Source organism: Eufriesea mexicana, unplaced genomic scaffold, assembly GCF_001483705.2.
Source record: "Eufriesea mexicana isolate 0111107269 unplaced genomic scaffold, ASM148370v2 scaffold2818, whole genome shotgun sequence".
Classification (NCBI taxonomy): Eukaryota; Metazoa; Arthropoda; class Insecta; order Hymenoptera; family Apidae; genus Eufriesea; species Eufriesea mexicana.
In genome coordinates, this window is record NW_016910880.1 from 560401 (window position 1) to 586219 (window position 25819).

At 30.3% G+C, this 25819-nt stretch overlaps 5 protein-coding genes across 7 annotated transcripts in view; 3 read left to right on the forward strand and 2 right to left on the reverse strand.

Annotated features, from left to right (window-relative positions):
• Positions 1-640: 640 nt before the first annotated feature.
• LOC108550431 (uncharacterized) lies at positions 641-1716 on the forward strand. Its single transcript, XM_083287398.1, is given in 4 exon segments — positions 641-766; positions 826-1161; positions 1246-1455; positions 1543-1716. Coding segments are annotated over 4 exon segments (846 nt in total).
• A 2814-nt stretch (positions 1717-4530) lies between these two features.
• wnd (Mitogen-activated protein kinase kinase kinase 13 wallenda) lies at positions 4531-10149 on the reverse strand. Its single transcript, XM_017904177.1, has 11 exons — positions 10010-10149; positions 7543-7817; positions 7259-7445; positions 7000-7191; positions 6453-6879; positions 6149-6375; positions 5762-6080; positions 5291-5688; positions 4988-5206; positions 4721-4916; positions 4531-4650 (listed from the first exon to the last, which is right to left on the reverse strand). The coding sequence occupies exons 1-11, from the start codon at positions 10147-10149 to the stop codon at positions 4531-4533; spliced, it is 2700 nt and encodes an 899-aa protein (XP_017759666.1).
• Positions 10150-15339: 5190 nt separating this feature from the next.
• On the reverse strand, positions 15340-16677 carry LOC108550423 (tubulin delta chain). The gene has a single exon (XM_017904167.1). It carries the CDS (start codon positions 16675-16677, stop codon positions 15340-15342), a length of 1338 nt encoding a protein of 445 aa, XP_017759656.1.
• A 1526-nt stretch (positions 16678-18203) lies between these two features.
• LOC108550424 (peptidoglycan-recognition protein LC) lies at positions 18204-22513 on the forward strand. Its single transcript, XM_017904168.1, has 4 exons — positions 18204-19211; positions 20257-20851; positions 21716-21874; positions 21990-22513. The coding sequence occupies exons 1-4, from the start codon at positions 19200-19202 to the stop codon at positions 22508-22510; spliced, it is 1287 nt and encodes a 428-aa protein (XP_017759657.1). The 5' UTR covers positions 18204-19199; the 3' UTR covers positions 22511-22513.
• Positions 22514-23809: 1296 nt separating this feature from the next.
• LOC108550427 (transcription initiation factor TFIID subunit 4) overlaps positions 23810-25819 on the forward strand; it is a 7091-nt gene continuing 5081 nt past the window's right edge. For 2 of the 3 annotated variants that reach the window (XM_017904171.1, XM_017904172.1), the window contains exons 1-2: positions 23810-24805; positions 25065-25343. In XM_017904171.1, coding sequence (XP_017759660.1) covers positions 23825-24805; positions 25065-25343 — 1260 coding nt within the window. In that variant the 5' untranslated portion in view covers positions 23810-23824. The remainder of the gene's footprint in view (positions 24806-25064; positions 25344-25819) is intronic. The other variant, XM_017904173.1, reaches the window with a different exon arrangement.

Sequence of the window (25819 nt, forward strand, 5' to 3'; positions counted from 1 at the left end):
GTCATCGAAATAGCTGGTTGTAACATGAGTGTTACTGTTATTACTACGTAGGGTAAAACTGAACATGTATTTGAAATACATATGTGTATTATACGTTTTTATGAGCACATATGATTATGTATATACACAACTTGTGTACATGCGTATTTGCATATAGAATTTACACATATGTTAAGTGTATGCATTTAGTCTATTTATTAAAATAAAAAAAAACTTTCCTATTATACAAAGTATACATCTTTTTGTTACGTATAAAAATTATATTTCAATGTTTTTTGTTGTATTGATTATATGTTATATAAATGTAGCAGAGTCTTTTTAAAAATTGTAAACAAATAAAAATTAAATTACATATTTCTAATTTAACATTATACAAAATATAGTTTAGTCGTAGTAAACTTACAAAGTTCAACATAATAAACGATTTAAAATCTATTCTTTGAAATTTGTCTTGTTAGTTGGGTAAACGTATTCGACTACCGCGAAACTTGTGTTATAATTATTAATTATTCAAAGAATACAAATATTGACGAAATTTCTCTCATATTTTAATGCCTACTAATGTCGATGAAAGTACATAATCATAAGTAATGATACACAACACTTTATTATTTTGATAAATTGGTGCAAGAGCAAAATAATGTCAACATTACGCTTTTAGATAATGGACGTGGACGAATCTTTAGATCCAAAAGAATTGAAAATTACTCTCGAAACGTATAAAAAATTGGCAAATGATTTTGCAAATCATGACACGATCTTGAAGGTAAGAAACATTTTGAAACTTATTTATGCTTTTTCTTAATAACAATTTTTTAATTGTAGGATAAAACAGTTTTGTCATATGTAGCATACGTTTTAGAAATACCCGATTTAGAGATTGTTAATTTGAGTTTAGATATTCTGGAATTATTTGTTAAAAATGTTGATAATTATGTACATATAACCTCTACTTTTGGAGTTCGCGAAGCCTTAGATGCAATTATAAATAAGTATAATGTAGATGAACCAAAGATCTCTAAACGAGCACAATGTATAAAAGATGATATAGAAAGAATGAAACCACCAATATATAATTTGCGAAGTAGATGTCGAAGAGTTATAGAGCCTAAAAAGTTAAAAACTCATGTAATCGTGTTACATATTCAAGGTTTATTACCGGTAAATATAAATAATATATGTGTTGGGCATACTAAATAAATGTTTGTTTATTTAATATCTGATAGTAAATTATATATAAAATAGGAAACTCGTGCAGAATTAGAGGCAATACTAATAAGAATCAATGGATTAGTTTCTCTTGTTGTTGATGTAGAACATCAGCGTGTTACAATGCGTACTTTAAGTTATGTCACTGCAAAACAAATTGCAGAAGCTATTCACAAAAATTCAGAGAATATGGAAGCAAGATTAGTAACAAGAAACAAATTCAATCAAGAATATCTTGTTAAGTTGGTAAATATTTACATGTGGTGAATTAAAAAATTTTATAAATAAAGCAACTTGTGATATTTTATTAATAATATATATTACTATGTAAAGATTCATACAGGAAATAATGGAGATACAGAAGATATGCCAGATTACTTACCTGAAGAAGATGAACAAGAAGATGGAAAAGAAGGAGTTGTATCATTACTGACCGGGTTAAGACAAAGTGCTTCATCATTGTATAAATCAACTGCTGAATTTTTGCACAATTCATTTTACTGGTAAACTTATAAGATTTAGTGTATTATATATTATTTTTTATTCTATTATTAATGAACAATTTAATAAAAGTAAAAAATGTTTGAATTTGTATTTTTTACCAAAAAGAGTTTTACTAAATTCTCTTTAAACAATTTTAATCAATTTTTCTTATTTACTTTGTTATTAAATTTGAAGTTATTTACTTTGGTTTAAACTTAATATTGTATTTAAATATTATAATATTTAAGAAACACTGCATGTATATTAAGAAATATAGATAAATTTAGATTTCTTATTATATTTGATAATGCTGAAAATCTGATGTCCATACTTAATGTTTGTTTCTCATTAAACTGTATATATGTAATTTATTAAAATTTATAAACAAGTAAAAAGTGATAAAAATATATAAAAATTGCAGTATCTAAACAGACTTTTACATATTCAATAATAGAATAAAAAAAAAGTTACAATTACCAACTCCATAAGCATAAAGCGATTTATTCAAATAAATGTTCTATGCTAAATGTATATTAAAGTAGTATTAATATTACAGAAATAAATTTATTTTAAATTATGTTAAGTATATATTTCTTGAATTATTATTATAAGCAAGTAACTAAATATTTCAAATATTTAATTGTTTGTATGTATTTATAACAATATTTCTTGCTAGTAAGATTTTTTTACCATAATAATGTGTATACTTTGTTACTAAAAGTAGGCTGTGCAAATATTTATTGTATTTTAGTAAGTTAATATACTTATATGTAAACTACAATCATAATATATATTATCAATTTTCTTTATACTCAATTACTTTTTAATTAAATAAAAGATTTAAATAATGTATTTCGTTACTATATATTAGTGAATATAAATGATTAATACCTCTATAATCTATTAAAAGGTAATTTAATTTTGTTCTAGTAAGACCAAGATAATGATCAATGTGAACAATATTGTCGAGGTTTGTAATTGAAATAAATATAATAATTATTGTAAATCAACTTTATTTGTTTAGAACACAAATTTTGTGTACTGCTTCTATTATTAAAGAATAATAGAACTAGTCAGTTTAGCTGCCACTGCACAAGAAGGAACAATTTATGCAACTACTCGCATAAATATAATAGATACAATATGTATGATTATTATAAAGTACATCTTTGTATATCTTATTAATTACTTTGTCCAAATGAGCACATCAAAATATTATACCATATCTTAGTTGCTATTTTCTTAAGTTTGTATTGTATTGTCTATATTTACAATGTATAGTAATTGTCATTAAGGCAATTTGAGTTTCAAAGCAGGTACAATAGATGGATGCAGAACAGTACTTTGGACAATTGAGTTAACAATATCGTCTAAATTTGCACGTTATTTATGATACTTATTGTTAGTAATTTGAAAGTATGAGTATGACTTTTACATACAGTCCAATACTATTGTTGAGTTTCAGTTTGAAACTCAGACAACCTGCACTGCTTTAACTATATTATAATACTACTTATGCTAATTATTTTTTTAAACATAGTCATTAAATTAGATTGTTTTCATTTTTTAACTGAGAAATGAAACAATAAAATTTGTTATAAAAGTTCTTTAATGTACTCTGTAGTAAGATTACTGGTAAAAATTTTAGTGCATCAAAAATATTTAATGACTTTGTTACAATAAAATAGTCTTAACACAATATCTCATATTTCTTGAAATTTAATTTTATCAGAATAGCAGAATATTCATTGAAATGAAAAATTATTGTACTGGTATAATTTTATTTTCAATTGCAAATTTTAGTTGCTTTGTATTGCACATGACAATTAAATTTTTTTTTATTTTACTTTAATAATCATTATTTGGTGTATTTTATGAAAATTGCCATAGGCACTTATGTTGTAAAATTTATTTAATAATTGTCATTCCATTATATATTTTCTACATCATTTTTGAAAGTATATTTTCCTAATGCAACATTTATTATTTTACTTCATTGTATTTATATACAAATCTCTTTGTAAATATCATGTAATATATGAATTTACTGTTTCTTCTAATTGGTCTCTACACTATGGTAGATTTCATTTATACATACGAATTAATGAAATCAACAACTAATGTGGCATTTATTGTAGGAATGATTGATTCAACACTAATTGAATATTTTTTTATTAGTAATATGAAATAAATGCAATATATGATTGGTAATAAATTTATATTTAGCTGAATATTCTATGTTTATTAAAAAGAACTATAAAAAATAAGTAAAAGATAATGGAATGAATTTTTTAAAGTAATGATTTTTTTCTCTTTCATACGAAAGCATGAGGTCCATATATTTACAAATAATACTATATAGTAACATGTTACTAAACATGTTTTCGTAAATTTTCATCTCTGCTGAAAATATCATCAACCTACATTTCATATTTTTCCTAGAAAAAGTAGTTATTTATTTGAATATTCGTTTTGCAAATTAGCGTAATGTAAATTATTATCATAAATAATGATAGAAGATACACTTTCATTAAATTAATTCAATTACTGAACATGGATAATAAATTTTAAGAAAAGTAATTTAAATTTTAGTTCTGTTTTAGAATGTAATTCCATAAATTTTTTTCAACAACTGTCTAATATTTTCGTAATATTAATGTAATATTTCATTGATAAATAATGCATAAAATTAATGTACATATATATCTAACATATATCTTAAATCGATAAATATCTACAATATTTAACACAGGATAAGAGCATACGCTACAAAAATGCACTGGCTGTTAGGTACTTACAATATATCACTCGTAAATGAGATATAAAAATCCTGTTGATCTATACGCTACTTTCTATTTTTAAATTTGCACCTACTGGTTGAGATGCAATTGTAATCTCACTGACTTCATCTGTTTCTGATTGACTTGATGTATCAGAAACATCATCTATTTCTTTCCTCTGAATAAAAACAAAAACATTATATACATATCATAAACTATTAAATAAAATAAAAATTATTTTAATTTACCTTATGAGAATAATGAATACTACGAAATACTCTTTGCACATCGGGATTACTTTCTAATGTAGAGGATTGACTGGACGGAGGATGTGAATATTCAGAAGTATTTTCCTCATCTGAAGCTAATACCCCTTCTATTCGTACTGTTGCATGTTTAAATCTTCTTAATCTACATCCAGGACCAATTGGTCTCCTTGCAATACTTTAAAATAAATTTATTAAATTAGATCAATAAATTAATCTAATCTTTATAACTTTTGTTAAAAATAATACCTTCTTCTTCTAAGAGAATAATTATATGTATAACTTGGATCTTCGCCTTCTTCATCTGACCAGCTTTCTTCACATGCATCATCTTCATGATCGCATAGAGTATCCATACTTTCAGAGCATGGTCGGGTTTTAATTTCCGATTGTTCTTGTGGTGTATTAGTACCGTTCGCAGTAATTCCACAGAAATGACCAGACAATTTTACAGATTCTTCTTTACCTCTGAAATTGATTATTATCTGTTATTTTTAATCATTATGATTTAATATTACATGTCCATATATATATATATAAAATATGTTTTACCTGTGTTGCATCACGTCGTCACAATTTCCATTATCTATGGGAGAAATAAGACGATTGGCATTAATAATTTCACTAACTTTTCGGCCAAGTGTCTCTAAATTATCATCATCACTACAATCCTTTAGACGTTCATTTCCATTTGCACGATTTTCATTTGAAGGTTCAGGACTGGAGCAAGGACTAGATTGCATTCTATAATGAGCTTCAGATAAAATTGAGTTTCCATTTAAACATTCCGATGTTTGTTTATTTAATGAGTGTTTATTAAGGCTATTTACAGAAAGCTTTTCTGTTGATGAAATTGTTGTATGTCCAACGGGATTAAAATCAGTTTCGTTGATATCCATTATATCTGTTTGTGTTTGATTATCAACAAATCGTGCACATACTTCTGTGCTCTAAAAAAAAGAAAAAACCATAAAAATAAATACAAACAATAATTAACTATATATCATGACATTAAACACACACCTTCCTCTCACGATGAGGGCTCGAACGTGGGCTAGAGTTTACACCACAGCCAGATCCTACTCTACGGTGCCTATATTTGCGTTGTTTAAAGCTATTATTAGGGGCTAAAACTGTTTCCGGTTGGTTAGATTCATTTAGTTGGGTATACATAGTTGCTTTTACAGGACTTTGTGGACAATTTGTTGGAGATGGTGGTGTTGTTGGAGTAGATGATGTTGAAAATTGAGGATTACGTCTACGATGAAGTCTTTCTTGAGCTTTTAAAAGGGGGTGCACAAGACGTTTCTTACATTGCTTATACCCATTTTGTTGTTCTCGTCTGAAAGATAAAAAACAAAATAATAATTATATATCATTAATCACTTCACTTTTTAGTCTATTACTTACTTAATAACATCTCGTTCACGCTGTTCCAACTGTAATAAAACAGCGCTTAATTCTAAGTACAAATTATTGGTACGTTCAAGTTTACGTTCATAATGTTCTCGAATATCTTGAGCATGTCTTAATTCATCCTCACGTCGTCGAATGAGATCAGCTTCAAATCTTGGACTGCTACAACTATTTGTTTGCATTTGTTTCATGTGATCCCTAATTTCTTTTTTCCAAGATTGCTGTAATTATAAAAAGTATGAAATATTTTAATGTTTAAGTATCTTCTATCCTTTATCTTCAAAATTCGTTATTTTACCTGCGTCTTAAAGTAATCATCCGGTTTTGTACATAGTACTTCAACTGCTGCAATACCAAGGTGAATTTCAATATGCTTAAAGGAAGGTCTGTTACGTGGTTTTGCAGCCCAACATTGTTTTACAAGTAACCTATAACCTTCTGGACAACTTGCAGGAATCGGTAAATGAAGAGAATTATTGCCCACCCCCCAGATAATTGCAGAAGAATCCACGTCTTTATAAGGTATTTCTCCACTTAAAAGTTCCCATAATACCACACCATAGGACCATATATCTACTTTTTCAGAACAAGGTTCGTTTCGGATGATTTCTGGAGCCATCCAGGCAACTGTACCAGCAAAGCTCATTCTTGTACTAATTTCATTCCATTCTCTACTAGTCCCAAAATCACTAATTTTCACAACTTCTCCTTGTCCTATTAATACACTGAAACCATAGACAATATTTAAAAGATGTATGCATATGTAGGTATATTTATTGCATTAAGTAAATAAATGTATAAGTTTCAAAATATATATAAATTTTATAATAAATTGAATAACATACTTTGGACTTTTAAGATCTCTATGTATAATTTTATGTGCATGAAGATAGGCCATTCCAGCAGCAATTTGTTTTGACCATGATACTAATCTAGGAGGTGGAACTGGCTCTCCAGCTCTAAGAAGGTCATATAATGGTCCATATGGACAAAATTCCATTATAATACAGTAACATGGTGCTTGTGTACAAACACCTCTGAAAGAATATAGAAATTTTTACTTTTATGTCATTTTATATACATATAATACAGTTTGAAACTTACTTAAATTGTACAATATTTGGATGATTCAACTTTCTTAAGTGTCGTATATCGGTTTCACGCGGCTCTCGCACCTTTTTTACAGCTACAACTTCTTTATTCAATTTACCACTAAATACTGCTCCTTGAGCTCCAGATCCAAGCCACTGAAGCTCACTAATTGATTCAAATGGTATTTCCCAATCATCCGCTAAAATAATTTTTTGTAATTTTATAAATAATATTATAAAGAATATAATATTTATTTTAGATAAAGAACTTAATATTAAATGTAAGTGATCACTTACTTTGATGTCCTTTAATTTTTTCATTTACAGCTGCTTTTGAAAGCATAGTCCAAACTGGACGCATACAACCTAATATACCCTCCACCCAGCTTGATCTCTGTGCATCTAAAGTTCCAGAACCTGGAGTGCATTTTGTTGCAATTTCACTAGAGTTACTATTGCTTTCTGAATTGCTATGATTGTTATTAGGCAATTGAGCATCACGTGGATCAGTGATAATAGGACCTCCTGCAATTCCACTCAACTGACCTAATTCTTCTTGAATACATAACATGCTAAAATAAATAATTAAAGATATTGAAAAACTTAATCTTTAAGCTCAAACATTATAAAAGAGATATAGAAGAATATTTTTCTCTTTTTCATTATCCAACATTCAAAGACATTAAAGATAATATTATGATAATTACTATTTTACTTTTGTTCAATAAGTATCATGTAGCAAATGCAAGATATGTAATAAAACAGTTACGAGGATACATTATATTGTTTAGAAATATTAAATATTAGAAATTATACCGAATTATTAATAAAAACTATGTTTTGTAAACTTTTTGAAAGTTATTAACTTAATCTTGAATGAAACTTTTAAGATTATATACAACTGTTTTATGCATAAGCAAAAGAATAATATGAAAAGCATGACATGTTAATGAAAATTTACCCCATATGTCATCATCTATGATCAATAGCGTATCTACATTCATTCTATTGCATCTTATGGTATATGCTAAAAGTTTTATATTCTAGAAATAATAGTCAATCCCATACATAAATGTATTTCTTTAATTAAAATTTTAATTAAGTTTATAATATTAAAAATTGTATTATATTATTAATAAACTATTATTAATAAAACGCTATAAAATACGTTTCTACTTTTTATATTTATTACCTTATTTCATATTCATTATCTTTGTTTGAAAATTTCATTATAAAAGTAATGTTTCATTATATTAATGAAAATGAACTCATGGTGAATACAAATTTTTGTAATTTTTATTAATTTACTAATTTACATTAATTAAATTTTGTTAATTAATGATGATATTTATTATTAAAATTAAAAGAGATTGTTTGGATTGAAATTTTAACCTTACTACAATGAAATAAGTTAGTTGATTATACTACTTCATTATTATGTCGAATTATATTGTTGACAAATATATAATAGTTATGTATTATAGAATAATTTAACATTTCTAAGTATCTGAACAATTTCATCATAAAAATTAAGATATATGAAATCATTTTGGATAAAGAAACATATTAATTAAAATTTTCGTAATATGTTATGACTAAAACGATTTACTACATGCAAATTAACGTGGATATATATTAAATAGATTGTTATGTTAAAACATTATGAAATCTAATTAATACAAGTAACATTAATAATGTTATATAGGAACTATACGTTAATCATTGGCATGATTTTTCTATATGATTTGTACACCTGTCAAACATATAACCTGTGAATATAAGTCGTAAACGCGAGTCAAGTGGTTGTTGTAACATGATACGATAAGTGCAAATATTAGTATCTATAATGTACTTTACTTAGAAATGTATTATGCATCTTTTGTTACATTAGTTAGTGATAATATTTCGTATTTGTTGAAGGTGCTTGAATTGCGTAATAAATTTATATTTAACAAAACTGGAAAGACATAAAAGCAACACGAATATACAAATCATTAACTAAATAAAATATCTGATAAATTTAAAAGATTGCCAATACGAGTTTATATGAATGTGTTAGTGCGGGGACAAGATCGAAGCCGTCAACGATGGTGCCGTTATCGGAAGCGCATTCCGACGACTTGGCCTTCGTGCTCACCTCCTCGTACCGACGTTGTTTGGAACGGCCGCATCGTCGTTCTGTATCTTCCGGAGGAAAAACCGTGTAAATACCATCGTACCACGAGTAGCATATGGATATAGCACCCTTGTCCCATGTACTGAGAGAAAGTGTCACAAAATCATGCCACTGATCGAACGTTTTCGCGATAAACAAAAAATAAGTACGATGAAACTATACACGATACGTATGAGCACGAGACATATCGTAAACTAACAAGTTAGTCGGTAGAGGGCCGCATTTACCGTTTGCTTCTATATGACGCGCGACGATTATGCGGTATTGTTCATAATTAGTCTTTATAATCTGGTAATGCTAAACAGGATATGATTGCTCTATGTCTTTTACGCTATAAAAATATACAATTAAAATATTATCGGAATTGACATCATACACTTAAGTTATTTCGTGATAATTAAAATATTCCAATTTTGAATAATGATACTGAGGCGGTTCCTATAGTGGTCAATTATAAGTACGCATGCGTATCTATACGCGCGTAATTTAATACAATAAAGCATATTATTTTGAATGTATTTTTATAAATATTACATATTCATATTATACCTATATTATATTTAATACTGTAAAAATTTCATATTTTACCTATTAGTAAATATGTGTGCTTCCGGATGAGAAGGTGATAAAACTACTTGATTAACACCCGATGATGCTTCCGTCTCCTGAGATTCAAATTTGTACATCTCAGGTTGAGACAGTGTCTCTGTCTCAGCAGGGGTACGCATGATTGCTTATTGTTTTGTATTCCAATTCTATAACAAAATTTATGACGTGTAAGCGATACAACTTATAGCTAGAAATCTTTATCAACGTTGTTTTAACTGAAAATATATTTTTTCCTAATTATTGCATGCACAAGTACATTACTAAGAAATAATGTCACTTGTTACAATGTTACTAAAAGTGAAGATCGAACGAAAAAGAGAAAAGACAAATAAGAAATCACCTTTGGCATAACATGGGGAGGTTGGGTTCAATGGAATGATAGTAAGAGGCGTGGTATGTGACCGTCACATACCAACCGTGGTTTTATTTTTCGTGCAAATTCCAAACCTAATCGTACTTACATTTTTAGTTAATGGTTTAAGAAATTATATAATTCGAAATAAGAAATTTGTATGAAAGGAAAGATAAAAGATTTCATTCAAATCTAAATGTGTTTTATAATTTTATACGCAAAAAGCTTTTTGTTTAATCAGTTACAAACAGAACTTATAAGAACGTAGGCATTTTTCATTAATCATAAAACATTTGTAACCTTGGTACAAAAATAGTATGATAGAGCTATTGTACAAGCGGATTAATTAAAAATTTTACTGGTTTTATAAAACCATCCATCAGGTACTGGTTTAAACCCGGCACCCTTTCGCGCTATGAAAAGAAAAAAAGAATACGAAGTTTTGTATAGTGAGTCATTCGTAGGCGTGTCTTGGATTAATCCTAAACACCTGTGCTGAGGACTAGGTAGGCTCTAATATACTAAGAACAACCCCCGAAACCTAAATCTGCCATAAGAAATTCCCTTCGAAATATATTTGAAGTGAATATAACAGAAATAGTACCAGCTATATTATTTCAGTCATATAATAATATTTTATGATTATTTAAAAGGATATATTGCACATTTAAGATCTATTTTATTAATGCGTATGTTCTTTTATTACACTATATATTCTGAAAATACAATAAAGGGGTTATTGGAAATTTTCTCAGACTTAACAAATCGATGTTCCAAAAGAGTGAACACATTATTGCACCCTTAGTTCTTTAGCAGACTGTTTCTATGAGTAAAGCTGGGGAAGAACGAATCGTAATGAAAAGGGTGTTCACTGTCTATCCTAATTTGTCGCTTTGCTGACCAGAATGCCATAATCACAGTGTACAAGTAAATACCTTATGATATCGATATTTAACAATATACTATAATATAACAAGATTCATATTACACAATAGATAAGATTATATTATTAAGAGCTGATGACTAATGTTGAAACGACAAATTTAATAAGGCTAACAGAATATGTTACGTCATCTTCAACCCTTTACACTTTTCTCGTATACAGATATGTGCGTGACTTCGTTATATTGAGAAAGTCTATCATAGGGTTTTATAGAACAAACTAAAAATACTTTCCAATATCGAGCTCGTGAAGCAAAAGAAAACAATTTATTAAAACTATGTAAATATGGAGAATAAGATGAAAAATAGATATTCATTCCGTATAACATAATTTGTTATTGCATTCAAAATAAGAGTGCAATATAATGCCTTCACCGTTGCACACGTTGACTTATTTATATGAATACACCACTGCTCCTGTTCAACGAACACGACCTCTTTGGGAAAGATGCAACGAGGGTTAAAGGTAGAACAAATCTCAGATTCACTGCCGTTTGAATAGTACGAAATGTAATCTATGCCATGAAATAAACAACGTGGAAAGAAGTGTAAACGAAATGTAGATAAGGTATGTTTCAAATAAATAATTAATCGCCAAAATAATTACAGAAACATATTTTTAATATATCGAATGTGTACACAATTAATTGTTGCTATATAATATAATGTAAAGATCTATTTTATATGTATTAAATAGCGTAAATTTACTCCAAATTTGTTGTTTATACATCTTTGTTTCGTATTTATTGGAAAATCGTATGCATTTATGTAAAAATGAAATTTGATGTGTCTATTAGACATACGTGTTAAATATTTCATTAGAGCAACGTATACAGTTTTGCTGCACATCCTAGCGTTGAAATCACCCGATAAATTGAGTGATCGCGGTGCTGTATATAAGCATTAGTGATCGGTACATACATTGCTTTAATGTTGCGTTAAATGGACAATATTTTGAAACGTATAATGTTTTGAAAATATTATTTCTGCTACTTCTTTTTTTGAATACGGGTTAAATGAAATTCAACATAATCTACCTGTTCAAGGACACGTAATGCAATATACCGAAGGAAATATGCTAGAAAAACATAATGATAAATTTACCAGCTTTTTATATAATCATTATTAAAAATAAGCACATCCAAGTTTGTGCAGTTTATAAATAGGAAAACAATACATATTTTTTTCTCAAATATTCTCATGGTATAAATCATATATATTTTTTATTTTATATACCAGTGCTCAATTTTAATACACTTTACTGGTTTTGAAGAAAATCGGAATTTCATATTATTATTTCGAATTATAACAGAAAATCTATCATTTCAATTCATTTCAATAATAGGGGTGTTTATGTCAATATATATAGACTAGTTTAAAAAATCTATTTCTATTCCAACCACCTATTTTTTCATTCGAGATCTCTTTCAGTCATATGAAAGTAATAAATATGTTTACTAAAGAGGTAATTTAGACTACACTTTAAAGTGCCGACAGTTTGGGCCAAGTGACGCTTCAATGTTTGAAAGAGACGCATGAAACGTGCACCACTGCGACGGACGGAATGAGATCCGTGCTCAATGCAGAACGATTGGGAACGTGAGCTTTCACTTTCCTCGCGCGGCTTGCACAAGCGAGACACTACCGTGGTTAGGGCGCACGACATTTGGTACGAAAAACTCGTCGATGCATGAAGCGTCAAATATTCGGATAAGACCGTACGAAAAGTTTCGTGTTTGAAAACGGGGAAGAAAAAGAGAAAGAGTGTGGGAGACGCTTTATCGATTATGCCGACAATGACGACGACAGTGGCGATTCACTACGAAGTATCCATAAAGTTGTATCTGGCGCCATGCATTTGTAAAGTCTTTGCAACTACTATGTTTGACACTATAAGCATGAGAGTTCTCGACTCTCTCAAAAATCGTATCCTCGTGTTGCACGTCACAATAATCATGCAAGAAAAAATATATATATATTTCACTGTTTAAACAGTAACACTATTATATATGTTGCAAATTGTAAGCGAGCTCATAGAGCCGCGGATTTATTTCTGTTGACGGTCATGAAAACAACCCCACAACACCCCGACGCACGACGCGTCCAGCGGACACTAAACAAAATGGCGCGTATGATCGTCCATGGCTTCGACACCAGAGTGCGCCTGTTTTATGTGTAAGTGTGTAAGAACGACAGCTCTGTATCTAGCAGAGGGGGACAAAGTACCGAACAGGTCCGTCTATTCAAACCACGCCTCTTGGTATTCGAGTCGCATACACGAATACTACTACATGCCGTGCTGTATATGCCGTGCGCAGGTTTATAGGGACGCACATATACTTTGGAAAAACCCTGCTAATAGAGTATGTACTAAAATAAAATATTTTAATATTCTGTCTGTCATAATAGTTTTAATGATCTGATCTTTAAATATCACTTGATTAAAAGCGTAAAGTATGGTATAGGTATCAACATGTTATTCGGAAAGAATCTTACAACCAATAATGTATTTATAAAACAAATACGCGGCCCTGCATATGTTAGATGGCGCCACTACCATACACGTTATTTCCTTCAACCCCGCATTATGAAAAATCGCTAATTTAAAGCTTTGAGATGGTATCTTTTTATTTTCGTCAAAAATGAAAAAATGGTTTTATAAATTTTATGTTTACTGCATACATCTTGAAACATATCTTATTAATTTATATTCAAAAAACTTGTTTTTTTTTTACTGGCAATATATACTATCATCAGATTTAAAAGATTAGTAGTGGGGTATACTTAATCTTAAAGGTGCTCAATAGTTAGGACATGCAGTGGGGGCGAAGAAGGGGCAGCAAACGAGTTTCTGACAATCGTAGCTGTACCTGTAACGCTTGACCGATGCTAGAGAACGGTGTGGATAGTGCATCTGTCGTTGTTTATATAGTATTCCCCACACTATAGATTCTTTTCTTTTTTTTTTTTCTACCTTTACATAACGCGTCTAAAACTTAGACCTTGAAATATCTTAGCTAGCCATAATAGAGTATTTTATTTAGAAATTTCAAAATGCTTTATACTGACATATAAAATATAAATTACATTTATACTTGTATTTGTTTGTACCCTTTATTATTCATTCAGTATTTTATCAATACCTATTTTATATAAATTTTCAGAAGAATTTGTCAATACATTTATGTATATAGTAACACGTTTAAATTTTAAAATAATTTGAAAGTGTTAAATAAGTTAATATGTTAATTACAAAATTTTTTTTAATATATTTATGTATAAATAATTCTAACGATCCAAGAATTAGATTACACGGTATTTTCATCATTAATACAACATTTAGTAATGCTACAATAGCAATGTTGTATAACGTAAGAGCATTCTCGTGAAATTTATCTTTCCGATTCTCTCTGAATGGACATAAGAGGGGAAAGGAGATGACTACCAATTCTTGGAAGTATTTTCGTTATTTCTTGGAAACGGTCAGAACTTTTTCGTTCCGCGTTATGTTCGTCGAATTCGGCCGCCCCTTCGCACAGGCGCAGAATATATCTTCTCACATTATAGGAGGGATGTATATTACCAGAGAAGTTCGTTCTATTTTATCTCACTCTCTCCGAGTTAGACTGAAATCCATTCTCAGCCCGTTACCTCCTATCTTTTCTATGTCAAATTTTCTTCTATCTTCTTTTATTTCTTATCCTCTCTTCGTTGTATATGGTATCTATCAATGTATATATGCAGCGTCGCAAATTGGTCGATTTTCTTATGACGTCATAGTTACCCTTTCATTCGTGTTCTTGACTTCTACATATGCAATATTTGAATTTGTTGCCCTAGTTGTTTTTTGAATACTTTGTATTAAATTTTGGGACTATACCTTTTATTTATATTTAAAAGTGTAATTTAATAAATTTTAATAATTGCTGTTGATAAATTTTTGTAACATATATAGATATTTATCTACATAAAAATGATATTATAGGAAAGTGTATAATGAAATTTTAATTTGTTATTATTTCATGTGAGAAACTAATTCTTTATATTCTTTCACAACGTTTTCAAGTACTGCAAATGCTTGTAGAAAATCATCCTCTTCTAAACCAAATTGTTTATATTGGTGCAAAAATGCAGAATGAATATAAGACTTCCAAGTTTTATTTAATAGTGTATCTAAAGAATAAGAGATCTGAGAATTATTTGTTACCAAAGCAAGAAATTTATCATGGTTTAAAAATTTTCGATTTTGATGCCAATGAGAGAACCAATCAATTGTATTCCAGTTTGCATATAAATGTTTTTCTTCAAATTTATCAGTCATTATTAGATTTTGTTCTTGTATTATTCCACGTGTTATCAAAATATTTGATACTGAACAGGCATATACATGATGCGCTGTATTAGCTAATGAATTAGATGGCATTTTTAGTTCAATGTTAGTCAACTGAGAATTCAAATTTGATATTCTAAGTGTTTGCTTTAAATGGTGTATGTATGAATTCCAATTATACGTAGATTCATAGTTTGCAGACGTTGCAGGTATATGTGGAGTAGTTTTGATTGTTGCTATTTTATATGATGGATGACATACTATCTGAGACAATAATGAATTTATATTACATTTCACATGATTTATCGGTTGAAATACAGCTAATAATTTTTCTGAAATAACTTTATTCATATCCTGTAAATTTGTAGCTGATGTTTGTAATAAGTTATTGCATATATTATATATTTGTTCATTTTCAATTAAAATGTTTATATCACTTTCGTTGTAAAGTTTTGCTAAAGTTAACAATGTGTTATAGTTTTGTGTACATACTTCACCAAATGAAAATGGTAATACCGTTGTGTTAACAATTGGTTTTTTATCATACTCCTCGCGTAATAGTTTTGTAATATAACTTCCAATACCAGATCCTGTTCCACCTGCAGAACTTAATAACAAAAGAAATCCATCAAAATGGTCTAATTTTTCTGTTTCCTGTCTTATGCAATTTAATATCACATCGCTTAACTCATATCCTTTTATCAAATAACCAAGTGCCCAATTGTTTGCACAACCTCCTCCAGCTTGACAAATTACATTTTTTGTTGAATATGTCCATGGATTATTTGTGTCATTATAAATCTTATTTATCACCTTTTCTTCTGTATCTACTAAAACTGCCCTTGCTAAACGTTCATTACTTTTAGATATACCGCTAAACCATTTATCGAATGTATCTTCTGAATACTGAAAATTAGCCTTATGTGATACACCTGTATTTACACATTCCATATCAGATGATACTTCCGAGAATAACGTATGTCCTAGTTGATTTCCACATTGTCCAAATTGTATTGTAAGCATTATTGAAATATAATTTCATTTACTTAACTTATAACTTGTTAATTATGTTAACAAAACAGGATAATAAATTTCTTTCATCACGTTCGCAAGAACATAACTCGATTGAATTGATTTATATTTAGTGACATAAATATTATGAAGAAAATAAATTTACATATTAATATTGTTATAAAGCCTACAAAATTTTTTTCGAAGAAGTACTTAGTAAAAAAATTAATTTTGAATGACTATATAGGATGTTTAAAAATCTTATTTAAAAAAGATACAAATTTGAGTCAAATTGCAGTAGGGTTACTACATGATCAGTTAAAGGTAATATCTGTAAGTAGTTTAACAGGTCACCGCAAGATCACGTAATCATAGCGCGCGATAAAATTGTTAAAAATAGCAATAAATTTTATGAATACATATATGAATGTTACATGAACGTGTATTGTAACATTGTGTTCTAATTAAATATAATTAAAATATTTTTAAAATATGATACATAATATATTTGAAAATGTATATATACTCTAAATTAATCTATATATTTATAGATTATAAAAATCTTTCGTTACATGTAATAGCAATTTATTTATTTTCTTAAATTTCGTTCATATATCTTTAATTATAACGCTAGTATATTAAGAATAGTAATAAATAAGGTTAACTTTCAATCATATGAACACGTATTTTAAGGACGATCAGCAATATATATAAGCATATAAATGAATAGAAAAAGAACCATAAATGAATACCTCGTATTTTAATGAACAAAATTAAATATACTGTATTACAATTACTATTTAACTTCTATATTACTGTGTAAATTCCATCTTATATAAAGTTTCTATTATCTAAGCATAATTTATTATTTTTCAGAATAAAAATGTATCATTGTTATGCTTTGAAAATATAATTTTATTCTAATTTTTATTGTAAATAAATGTCGAGTTACTAATAAATTATTACAAATAACATTGTGTAGAATTCTAATCAATTAATATTTATTATAGAATTTGCAAAGTTACGAAAGGTTTAACATAATATGAATGCAGTTTAAATATAGAATAATTGTCTTCCAATCATTTCTTGAGCATACATAGATATTTCTTACATCAATATAAGCTTATTCAATATCTTGTAATAAATAGAGAAATTCAAACATTTCTCATAAATCAACGTTCCTTATGATAATTGCCTAAAGTATATGTGCGATTGACAACTTTTGTAGGATATGCATACATGCCATTCTAGCAGATAATCTTCAATAAAACATGAGTGTTTTTTATCAACTACTATATATGTTTATAGTGTTGGTCGATAACACGAGATTCGTGAAATAAAAATGTAAAAAATAAAATGAACTATCTCGAAAATATAACATCTCGCATGTAGTACAATAGTAAACCAATGTATTAATATTATTATATAACAATAAGGAAAGTGCAATTAACTTGCATGTTAATTCATAAAACTATTACAAATTCGACAGAGTAATGTAGAATTTACATTTTGAATGTCACTATCACGCGAACAAAATAACAAGCAATATGCTTGAACTCTGCAACCAGTGTTACAACATAAATTACAATTCGGTGATCATGTGGACAAACAGAATTTCCAGTCGTATGCGAAGAAAGGAAGACAAAGAGTGGGGTTGCATTGAATTTTACGGCTTATTCGACGAACAGTCGACAGTTCGTCATGACGACAAACCACGGAGAGATAATAAACGACGCTGGACAATCCTATTTCATCGACTGGATTTAGTTTCCATTGATTGGGACCTCGCATCTTATCGTACGGCGTTGTGAAACGGCAAACGTACTGTCAATTCATATTGGGCGTGGACATTTTAGTAGCGTTTCTTTTTTTTCTTTCTAGTTTCACTTAATTGACGCTAGTGACGTATCAAGCCTCGAAGTTTTGCTTCTCCAGCCGTGTGTGTTAGCAATAGTTGCGTCCTTCGTGAAACTCGTTGTACGTCACAAAGCAGTGACGTACAGTTGCGAAACGATCAAAGACGAATCGAAGACGATGAACGGAGCTACAAGATGTTAACTTACAAGATGTCATTTTTTGAATGGGTTACAAAAGCTCGTGGCACGCTGTAACACGTTCAGTGTATTGTTTCATGTGACATGCTTTTTTATGAGGAATGTTGAAACATCAAAACTGTGTGGAAGTTCTAGTTCCAGCTGTGGCCTTCGGAGGAGCGTAGCGTCACCGGCAGTAGTGTCCAAGGCAGTGTCGTATAATCACTATGAAATTAATGTGTATGTTGTGAACGAATTTTCATAATTATAGAATTTCTATATCGCGTAATTGTATATTGTGTAAGTTTGGTGCGTGGCATGCGTTAACGATTTGGTAACAGTAAAATTTCTGAAAGTTTCCGTTCACCGACATCTTTGCCTCCGAGAATCGACGAAGAAAACTCATCTACAAAGACGCCATGTTACAAGTTGGTGATGATCAGAGGCGCTGACAAAGTGACCGCGGCCAACAAAAACGATGATTTGTCCGAGTAATTCCGTATGATAAACTTGGTACGTGTTTGCATTAAAAGAAGTTAAATTATTATTACATTCTCTTCCACTCTATTAATGTTGTTGTTATCAAGTTCCTTATCATTCCCGGTGTCTTCCTTATTGAAGTTTCCATTGTAAATACTTTTCCTTTTAGAAAACGTTCTTTAGCTTGTCGTGTTCCATATTGCATGATTGCGTAAATTTTATAGTATACATTGATCTTCGCCCCAATAATGCGATATTCGTCTCGTCGTCGCGTTCTTCGTGTAGAGAAAAAAAGAAGAAACAAAGGAAAGATTCGAACAAATGCAAACAAAAACATTTCAAACTATCTAGTAACTTAAAATTTGTCTTTAATGACATATAACATTATTGGAATTGATCATAGATTAATGACTTTCTAAATATATGTACAATCCTTGAATAACCAATGTTAATGAGTTTCTTGGAATTCCTTAGAAACAGAATTTTCTAGACAAAGAAATTCTTTTGAACTCTTTATTTTATTATTTCTTCTATACGATATATCCTACAGAGGATTTTATAAAAGGGTCGTTACTTGTACAAGCGCATACACTGTTCAACTATTTGTACAATGTATATGCAAAGTCCGTAAAACGATATGCTTAGTGTCCTGGAATTTACAAATACAAATCGGTCGGGATATACCTAATTATACACACCTTAGTGTGTTCACCATCAATGAAAAACATTGATCCATTACGCTGGATCGTATTTCAATGTAAACTTCGCTATGTCTCCCAAGAATACGCACTTTGTTATTTTATTACTTATATTTATCTTCTTCTGTTATCTTTGTTTAACTTTCAAACTCGGATTTCTTGCTCAAATCAAATTTGACGAACTTCGTCAATTGAAAGTATTTTCGTTAATGCCGTATTCTCTTTTTTCGACATGTCTCCTCCTAAAAAGAAAAGAATGATTTTATTTGCACATATAAATTACTTGAAATGTACGTATCAGTTTTATATAAGTAAACGTGTTTATACGTCTGAATACAAATGTTTTAATATATTAAATAAACATGACCTTTTTCCTACAGTGTACTGGTATGGTAACAGTGCAGCAACATCAGCAAACGATACCGGACGGGAACCAATTTCTGAAAGATCAGGACCAAATAAGCAACATCACAAATGTAGATCGCGATACCGAAAATTGTGCCGATATAGTTAATTCTGCTAAGAACTCCGCGGTTAGTGTCACCGAAAATGGTAGCCTTACCGATTCTTCTACGCAGTGCAGTAACATAGAGGACGACGATGAAGAAAATGAAACGGATATCGAAGAAGGAGATTGGGTACCTGACTTACCTGTGCCAGTGGTGTTTCAGCAGCACCAGCAAGTGACCACTGCGGATGGCAATGTGGTATTACCTAATGCAGACGTCTCGAATTTTGGTGATGTGCGCGTAAAAAATTCGGCTAATGTGCATCTTGGTAACAAGACCTTTTATAAAGGTCCAGTGACAATAAAACAGTTCGTTTATACGAACACAGCTTCGATACCGGAGTCCGATACGGTGGAGAGCGATAATGTTCGAGCATCAGATGTCCACATATCTGATTTGTCAACTATTAAGGAAGATTCAACAGCTAACAGCTCGATCTTATCAAAAAATCCTGATCTCGATAACGGTAATATTTTTAGGAGTCTGTTTTCGGTAGATGGTATTTGTTCAGGTTTCTATAGAATGGTTTTATGGGGATGTGTAAAAACGACCATAACGATGGGAGAATCCGTTAGGTTTTATGCTAGGTGAATTTCTGTGGGTGGCTATTGAAAATAAATTCGCTATTCATGTGTACAAAATATTTGCCTGTATGTCTACAGAAATTTTTCATTTTTATGATAGTTAATATTTACATTGAATGCACTCATACTGTGATTATCTAGATATTTCGAAAACTATTCCTAAATACCTACACATTTTAGATCATGTTATTTTAACCATAATTAATAGATGTTATAGATTTTGTCCCTATTTTTTTTATTTTAAATATTTAATTTTAAACATTCTATTTATTTGGACGATTTTTTAGATTGTTTTCGGATTGTTTGATGACAAAGAGGGCTTACGTTTTTATATAGATATAATTCTTCCTATCAAATCTGTGAGCTTCTGGATTTTATCGTTAATGATTGGGTTTTATCGTTGCACAGTTATTTAATGAAAATGATAAAAATTAATACGAAATATCTATATCCTATGTTAATATCTTTGTTATATAATTATAATTTTATTTAGTATCATTAATATATGTAACCAATAGTGTTACCAGTAGCTATGTGTTTTTACTTTTTTATTTTGTATATGTCAGTAGTATAGTATATAATAATTTATTATAAAGAAAATGCTGATAGATATAAGAAATATTTAAAAAAGATTAAAATGTGCAAGAAAAATATTACCAAAATCATTTATAAGTATATCAGTAATGATATTACTAATATAATTACTTTTTTTTTTTTCTTTTAGTAATACTTTTATATTCTTCTAGTAACAAAATGGTTATGGACCTGGCGATGTGCAACGTTTTTGTGTATACTAGCTTTATTTTTTGTAACTACTGTGGTCATAGCCAGTGTATATCTCACTCGCAATTCTACAATCCCGCCAACTCTAGTTTTCCCGGAAATACCTGATTCTTTGCTTGGAGGTAATCGTAATTTTCTTAATGGTCAGATATTAACAATATTTTCGAAAATATTTTGTATATCGATGATGATCTGAAAAATGAATATACTTATTAAATTTTAATGATTAAATTGCAGATGTTAAAGTAAGAAATGTCCGCTTCATTGAACGAGGCGAATGGATTGCACAACCACCTACAGAACCATTAATAAAAATGAAACTTCCAGTACCGTATGTGATTATCAGTCATACTGCAACTGAATTTTGTACGACACAGTCGGACTGTACATTTCATGTTCGATTTACACAAACGTTTCACATAGAATCTAAAAAATATGCAGATATCGCTTATAACTTTATTGTTGGTGGCGATGGATACGTATACGTTGGACGCAGTTGGGATTATATGGGTGCTCATGCCTTTGGATACAATAATAAAAGTATAGGTATTTCTTTTATCGGGACATTCAACACCGTGATACCACCCAAAATACAACTGCACGCTGCACAACGAGTTATCGAATTAGGCGTAGAAAATGGTAAAATTGCGAAGGACTATAAATTATTAGGACATCGACAAGTCTCGAGAACTTTAAGCCCAGGTGATGCGTTATACAGTATCATTAAAACCTGGCCTCATTGGTCACCATCGCCATAAACAATTTTTTTTTTATAAATATATATATATAATACGATGTAACAGTGGTATCTCGAATTTATCTGATTATTCTTATCGCTCAAAATTCTGGCAAAGAATTAGAAAAAAATATATAAAAAATTATATAACTCAAACAATGCAATTACTTTCGTATTTATACGTTTGCGTAATGTTTTAATACTTAATTTTACTGATAAAATGATATAAATATTCTGTTTATTAATGACAGTTTCAAGAATGACATTTTATACAATTTAATTATAAATTCATCTGCATATATTTCAATATATCCGACGCAACGTTAAACGAAGCATATAAAAGAAAAACATGATACAAGGATCTAGGATGTATAAATTAGTTGAAAAATGTAAAAATTTCGTATTTCCGACTGTAAATGTATTGTACGTATATTTTTTTATGTAAATTGTTCTACGTCTATTTGAACAAATAATGTACATATTGTGAAAACAAAAATTACGTAAGAAATACAAAAGCAAATTATAATATCATGTTTTTTATTTCAAATACTATATATTAAGCTTTCTAAATGTTTATACAAATTTTTTGGCGGGACTTACTTTACGATTCATTGTTACATTAAATAAATAATACAAGATAGGTTGTATTGCAGACATGGTATGGTCGGCAATGGTTATGTTAACGAAGAAGCAATTCAATTTTTAGCTCTTTATTGTCAGAGGGCGCTGGATCTCTTCACTGTAGATCGTTAAGTCTTGTTTACAATTTTGATATGTTTTAATTGAGAAGCTTTGCGGAACACAAAAAGGATACAAGTGCTTGAGAAGTGATTGATTATGGAACGCATATTGTTTAAGGCAACTGTTACTAACAGTATCCTTAAAGGAAGTAAATGTACAGAGCTCTCAGGGATTGACAATTTTTATACATGTTTATAATTTTTCGATTTATATGTCAATGATGATGTCATTGTTAAAAAAACGAATCGTGTACGAATTTATAGTTTCGAAGATAGCCATTTTGGCGGGTGACGTGTTTGCATGCCGAGTATTGACAGCCATAACATAAATGATCGACGTTGCATGTAATATGGCGATAATTGATTTTCCGATGTTCGGAAAGCAAAGAACATGGTAATTTGTGACTCAATTATGAAAGGATTAGTACGATTTTTCACAATGGTGAGAAATATTTATGAATTCGAGTATTGGCGGATAGTAAACAGAAGAAAGGCCGCGTATAATTTTCAGCTGCGCTAGGGGGGGCAATGCACCATGGGAACAATTTGCGACAGGCGCATGCGCAGATCAGTTTACAGTTGGAGCTTGGAAGAAAATGGCGTCAGCTAAGTTTCTGGAGGAAGCTCTGAGCACGGACGTCGATGAATCCGCAGTGAACGCGATAGTGGGCTCCCTTGAAACGCAACTAGTAACATCGACGCCGGCTGTCTCTGGTCATCAAGTAAGTTCTGCGTCAGTCAGCCAGCAGAATCATCAGGTGAACAGTGGTATTTCCAACGGGGGCACCATCACCGCGGTACAACCACAGAAACATGGGGTTTCAAACGGCGGCGGTGCTACTACAGTAAATAGTCTGATGAGTCAAGAAGTTACGAAGTCCATTACCACGAGTACTCTCCTCCCTGTAAACGTGGTTACCTCAAACACAGTGGCGCCACAGGTTACTACACAACAGCAGCAACAGCATACACAGTCAGCAGTCCCCCCTGCTGCTTATATCAATCAAGTTACTACAAACCAGGTGACCAGCAATCAAACGACAAATATACCAAGCCTTACAAAATCACATGAACCTGTCAAGATTATTTATCCAACTGTTGGGCAAGTAATAGCAACCACAGGGGTTGCAAATGCAAATAATAAACTTTCTTTTCCTGCACAAACTGTTGGACAACTAGCCAATGGTACTTTGGGGATAACGTCTCAGGCAGTGTTACAGACAACATCAAATGTTGTTTCCAATGTTGGCTCTGTCAGTGAAACAGGCAGTCAAACAGTTGCTAGTGTAAATAAGCCAACAGGTACAGCTTTGGTGATAAAGACTAGTGTAGCACCCAGTGGCATGGTTTCTGTTCCAATGTCTGTTCCTGTTTCTGTGACTGGCAATGCTGTCAGCACAGCTCTACAGGGTAAAGCTGGAGTTACATCTACGATAGTACCCAGCAATGTGCAAATTCTTAATGTTAATACAATGCGTCCTAGCACACCAGTGGCAGGACAACAAGCAGGAAAACAAGTTGCACCTAGAGTAGTGATTGGTCAACACATGCTTGGAACAAGACCTGGAGCTCCAGGGGTAAGATGTTTATAGTTTATAAACAAATATACATATATACTTAAAGGTCATTTGATTCATTTTTATAATTTATTTATATTAATTTTATTGCTATTTTTCGAGATTTTTAGTATTTTCACTGAATCTGATTCATATTATTATATGTATAAATATATATTCTCTTAACTATGACATTAAATTAAAAAATATTTTTCTTGTGTAATACATGTTTGTATCTTTATTTAATATTTTGCTAAAATTTTATTTTTTACATTTTTAGATAACATTACAAACATTACATGGTCTTCAACCTGGAACTCAGGGTCATATACTATTAAAAACAGAAAGTGGGCAGTATCAGTTACTAAGGGTAGGGCCACCTCCAACAGCAGGTACTCCTGCTGGTACTGCAGTTACACCAAATAGTATAGCGGGAAATGCAGTGGTTGCTGCCCCATCTCCAGGCACTACCTATCGATTAGCCTCAGTGCCGGCTGTAAGTAGGCTGAACACACAGTTCACTGGCCCACCACTCGCCACCTTAAGAAAATCTGTTCAGGTGACGCACTCTTATACCTCTTACAAGACTCGATGTAGTGCGGTAGTAGACTTTTAGTTTGTGCCATTAGTTGGAATGGTGTTATTGGTAAGGCTATGTATTATGTTTACATTCTTTCATTCTGCGTTGTGTTGTTTCAGTTACATGAAATTTTCTTTAAAACAATTAATAGTACAAATATCACTTTGATATGTACAAAAATGTTTTATATTTATATACTATTGACTTAAGGATTTATAGAAACTTTCAGTTGTTATAAGACAGAAGTTTTATGTAGTACACAGAGAGTTTTGTTTTCTTATTGGCTTATTTGCTGGGATGCCTCTTTATTGTAGAATTTCTACGTTTTTAAAATATTTGCAATTATTTTATTAAATTCAGTGCTGTTATCATATGTACACATATTGCATGTTATATTGGTTAAGGGTATTATAGAGTAATTTGTTTTTGGAGTTTTGAAAAAGTAATTAAATTTA

Coding starts and splice junctions, on each gene's coding strand:
- wnd (XM_017904177.1), bottom strand. CDS start 10,149: ATGCGTACCCCTGCTGAGACAGAGACACTGTCTCAACCTGAGATGTAC. Junction 7,818..10,009: donor GCACACATATTTACTAATAG/GTAAAATATGAA, acceptor TATTTATTTTAG/CATGTTATGTATTCAAGAAG. Junction 7,192..7,258: donor CCAAATATTGTACAATTTAA/GTAAGTTTCAAA, acceptor ATATTCTTTCAG/AGGTGTTTGTACACAAGCAC.
- LOC108550423 (XM_017904167.1), bottom strand. CDS start 16,677: ATGCTTACAATACAATTTGGACAATGTGGAAATCAACTAGGACATACG.
- LOC108550424 (XM_017904168.1), top strand. Junction 20,852..21,715: donor AAATCCTGATCTCGATAACG/GTAATATTTTTA, acceptor ATATTCTTCTAG/TAACAAAATGGTTATGGACC. Junction 21,875..21,989: donor ACCTGATTCTTTGCTTGGAG/GTAATCGTAATT, acceptor ATTAAATTGCAG/ATGTTAAAGTAAGAAATGTC.